General features: G+C 37.8%; 1 protein-coding gene across 1 annotated transcript; it reads right to left on the reverse strand.

Annotated features, from left to right (window-relative positions):
- Nucleotides 1-2,390: 2,390 nt before the first annotated feature.
- LOC111402235 (9-cis-epoxycarotenoid dioxygenase NCED1, chloroplastic-like) lies at nucleotides 2,391-4,614 on the reverse strand. The gene has a single exon (XM_023030400.1). The coding sequence runs from the start codon at nucleotides 4,479-4,481 to the stop codon at nucleotides 2,745-2,747; it is 1,737 nt and encodes a 578-aa protein (XP_022886168.1). The 5' UTR covers nucleotides 4,482-4,614; the 3' UTR covers nucleotides 2,391-2,744.
- Nucleotides 4,615-4,727: the final 113 nt, after the last annotated feature.

Raw genomic sequence — 4,727 nt, forward strand, 5'->3', positions numbered from 1 at the left:
GATAACTTGATACCTAAAATGCAAGAAATTCAAGATACATTGTATAATTTAGACAAACCTTCATATCATTTTGCATTATTTTAAGTCTATCCTAATAGGTCTAGAATAAGTGCTAATTTTTTTACTCAACTATTTCAAGAAATTTCATTTGATGTCATCTTAACATATTTTTTTCTTAAAATATATGAAGAATTTCAACTTCTGGTCGGTTAATTGAATCTGCCCACTTTCTCACTGAATGAGTAACCTCACAATTTTTATTTGATTTATCTCAATGTCATATACTAATATATAAATACAAGAAACTCTGTAGTTAGTCTAGCCCATGGCCCTCCAAAAATGAAAATAGATCATTTATAATTAATATGTTAATTATCATTGTTGGGTATCTTAGATTAGATAGGACATTAATTTTTTAACATGAAAAGTCTCTTCAAAATTGCAAATAAAGGCTAGCAAGTTTTAACCCCAACCTTGAGAGTTTCCACCTCATCGTCCCTGGGGCATCATGAGAGAGGTAAATCGCTTGATGTGCCGCAGCAGACTAGATAACAAGAGCTCGCTCGTACACTGGTGCTCACAAAAAGTCCAATTTCATATATCAGAAATCGAACATTCACACTACAACTACCAGCAAGGTTGAGACTACCTCACTTCTGTTTATTGCACCACTGAATTATGCTCCGAGTGCGGCTGACATGTTTTATCTAGGTTATTTTTAAAGGTAAAAGGTGTCCGGTTTGAATGATTTGACATGTTTTTAATGAAAATTCTATACAAATTTACTAAAGGAAAAAATTAAAATCAAAGTCAATTTTAGATAATTCCGCCAGCAGTCAAGGATTAAAAAAAAAAAAAAGAAAAGAAAAAGAAGGAGTATCTAGCCTTTAATCCGATTTTATTTTTTTATTCAGCTTTGACTAGAAAAGGACTCATTTGATTGTAACACGTGTATCTGTAGTGGGCCCAGAAGGCCTCATAATCTGAACATAATCTTATTTGATCCTTTAAAAATTGACACGGCGGGATTGTTTTGGTGGACTTGAGAAACAAGTTGACTCCTTTACGTTCAAGCGGAGATGGGATTGAGTCGTGGATTGTGCCGTAAATCGTAATACATTGAATAATAATTAATTTTATACACTATTGAGTATTGCGCCGTTCACTTTACAAAAAAAAAAATTTGGGATTACGTTTGTTTTTCATTTTTGTAAGAATGAGAATGAAAAATATAACCGTCATGATCCCAAGCAATAGATAAAAATTCAAATTTGATAGATTGATATGATGTATAACTATCATATTTTTCATTTTAATGGGGAAAGAAGGAAAACCAAACAGGGACTAAGAGTGCGAGGTGTCCATTCGTGAATCACAATTATACAACCGCCTTCTACAAAGCGTAAATGTCCCTGTTTGATTTTAATAAAAATTGATGAAATGTGTAATTGATAAGTTAATAAAAATTGTGAATCACATGAAATTTATGATTAAAAATGAATTTTTTTTAAAAATGTAACGTCAAAAAGGGCCTAAATGGTGCATAGCTATAACTAGACCTAATTTTTCGGGTCAAGATGTATTTGGACAATATATATTATTAACAATTATTAGCAACATTATTATATTGATTTGAAAGGTGCATTTACACTTTTCAGTAACATTTTTATAGGTTGAACTTGAAACTAATTACTTTTTCGTATAATTTTGAAAAAGAAATCAACTATGAAATAAAGGTATGATTCGTATTGTTAAGTAGTAATTTTCACTATACTCTATTAAACAAGTCACGCAAGTCACAAGTCGTGAAGGGCAAGTAATATAACCACCTTCTATTAAGCATAAACACTATCATTAGACTTACTTTTAGGGTAAGATTTATTTGGACCATATTGTTAATAATAGTTAACAACATCAATATATTGATTTGAAAGATGCATTTACGCTTCTTTGCCAAATTTAAAGATATAGCGGTTGAATTTCAAATTAATTATTTTTCTCTACAATTCTAAAAAGGAAAAACATCACATGATTCACTTTGTATAAATGAAAAATACTCGTCTGAGAAGGCCCCTTATGGGGTGGTCGAGATGATGGAGTAGGTGAGCGCTGGGGCCTTTGATTACGAGTTTGATTTCCTCTATCAATACTTTTTCGATCAAGTCTATCGCACCGAGCTTGTTTAGTGCGATTTACCTGACTGATGTGATTTGCAGGCTATTGCGTCAGCTCGAGAATTTATCCAGCGGGTGTGTGGCCTTAGGTTCCTTCATCATAAAAAAAAAATGAAAAAAAGAAAAGAAAAGAGAGAAACATAACAAGGCTTGTAATCTAATATAAATAGATCGCGACAGAGCAAAATTTAATAAAAAATGCAGTTTCACAGAGTCTTTTTATTGTAAATTTTATAATGACTTATTTGGTAAGACGAGTGAAATCTTACAAATTATAAAACGTGCTCGTGAATAATATTAGAGATGGAGACTCAATAGTTCACAAGCATAGTTATGGCGTCTCAGAAAATAAAGGATAAAAAACAAAAAGAAACAGAAACCAGCTGAGCTCCATTGATTCTACATACATCAAAGCTGCAAGCTTGGCTCCTTAAGAACAGAGTAATAATCTATCCCAAAGAAGGTAGAAGAAAAGATCAAAACGGTTGTTGAAAGAGGAACCCGGCCGGGGACTTTCCTCTGAATCTTCCATCCCTCTGGCCTATCCCTCCTCCATGAATAGTATATGTACTACACTTGATTTTCTAAGTCTTTCGAACTTATGAATGTCCCGTGGAACCCGTATGGGACTCTTGATGGAAGCTTTACTGTGGCTTCAAGTTGTAAAGTCATAGCATTTATGATCTGCAGCTCAGATTTCCATGTCTTTTCGTTGTGCACGAATGCAAGAATATACCCGTCGTCTTCACTGTCACTATCAGAAGTTAAATCCCTTGGTACGAAGAACGGCTCACCCCCGTATTTACAATCACCGTAGACGAATTTTTGAACTTCTCCGGTGGAGATGTCGACTTTGGCGAATCCCGAAACTTTAGGCCATGGTTCCCCAATTGCTAGATATGCGTACTTGGTTTTCCGACCAAGCCGGTTCCGGTTAACCATACCGGCTTCTAGGTTCATCTGTTCCGAGGATTGAATGATAGGCCGTCTTTTCGATTCACCGGTCTTCAAATTTAAGCGGATTTCCGACAAAACACTCTTCAAATTTTCGTCGCATTCGTTAAAGATCGAGTCCGGTGGAGTCATGCAAGAACCAATGACGACGATTTCGTTATTCTCCGGCTCCTCCCAAGCATTCCATAAGTGAAAACAAAAGGTTTCTGGGCAATCCACCCATGTAATATCCTTAGCATCTTTAGCATTCTTTAATAAAATCCCGAACCTTGATTTCTTGTTCTTGTCGTAAATCACCGGGGAGCCACCTTTGATCATTTCTTGAAGCTTGAACACCACTTGCTGATCGGGAATTACTACGTAATTCTCAGTGATCGCAAAATCATGCATCAAGGTCGGAACATCCAACGGAATTTCGACGTCCGGTGACTTCTTTCCATCGGCGGAGAACTTGAAGTACTTGAGATATGGTTTTTGAATGACGTCGTAGCTTAAAGCGAAGAGCTCGCCGGAGATGGGATCAATCTTGGGGTGTGCAATCATGGTGCTTTTCAATTGGTGATTAAAATCATATCGGCCTATTGTTTCGAGATCTCTGGAGGATTTGATCCGCACTTGATAGGGAAGATCATCTTCAGACATGGCTAAGAGTCTTTTATTGAAGTAAACTAAACCGGCGTTTGCTACTCCTGTGCCGTGGCTATGATCAATTAGCCCGAATAGGCCTCGGGCGTAGAAGAGAAGAAGCCGGCCGATGCCGGAGTGGCCATGGAGTTCTCCGATGGCTTTTGGGAACACTGGCCGCCCTAATTCACGTTCTTGAGTCAGCCTTTGTGTTTCTGTAAATCGGCAAGCGTAGCTCACTGAGTTGCCGCCGTCAATGGTCACTGCATGGATCATGCCGTCGCCGTCGAAAAGGTGGTGGCCAGAAACTGGCTCATGTAAAGGGTTGGCACCGTTTCGCACATAAACTCCATTAATGCATTCCGGGATTTTTCCAGTGACGATAAGTTCATGCTTCACCGGCTGTTCATCCACCGGAGCAAAATTTCCGGCGATTTGAACACGCGGGTCAGCAGTCTTAGGAAGTGGATGCTGTAGCTCACGTGACACCAAGGCAGCTTCCACCGCGTCTAAAGCCTTCGCTGCCGCTTTCTGTAATATATTCCACTGCAGCTCCAGCGGCGGCGGCGGCTGAGTTGTTATCTTCTTCGGCGGTGTAATTACATCTGTGTGAAAGGGTTGTTTTGGGAAAGTAAGCATTGAAGGAGAGTTCAAAGCACAGTGAGTCCTCTCTCTTTTTGTCATTTTAGTGGAAACATTTGAGTTTGTATGTGCAATAGAAGAAGCCATAATCTTGAGTTTGTTTATGTAAACGTTGTAATAATACAGGAGATAATAAGCGAATAATAAGTGCTTATTTTGGTTTTCTATCTACAGAATTTGAGAGAAGAATAAGTGAATTTTTGGGGGAGAAGGGAGAGGAGAAAATGGGATTTAAATAGAATATGTAACAAAGAATACAACTTTTTTTTTTTTTTTTTTTTTTTTTTTTTTGGGCCAGGGGTTGGGGGGGGGGGGGGGGGGGGGGGGGGGGGG

The sequence above is a fragment of the Olea europaea genome, chromosome 10 (assembly GCF_002742605.1).
Source record: "Olea europaea var. sylvestris chromosome 10, O_europaea_v1, whole genome shotgun sequence".
Lineage (NCBI taxonomy): Eukaryota > Viridiplantae > Streptophyta > Magnoliopsida > Lamiales > Oleaceae > Olea > Olea europaea.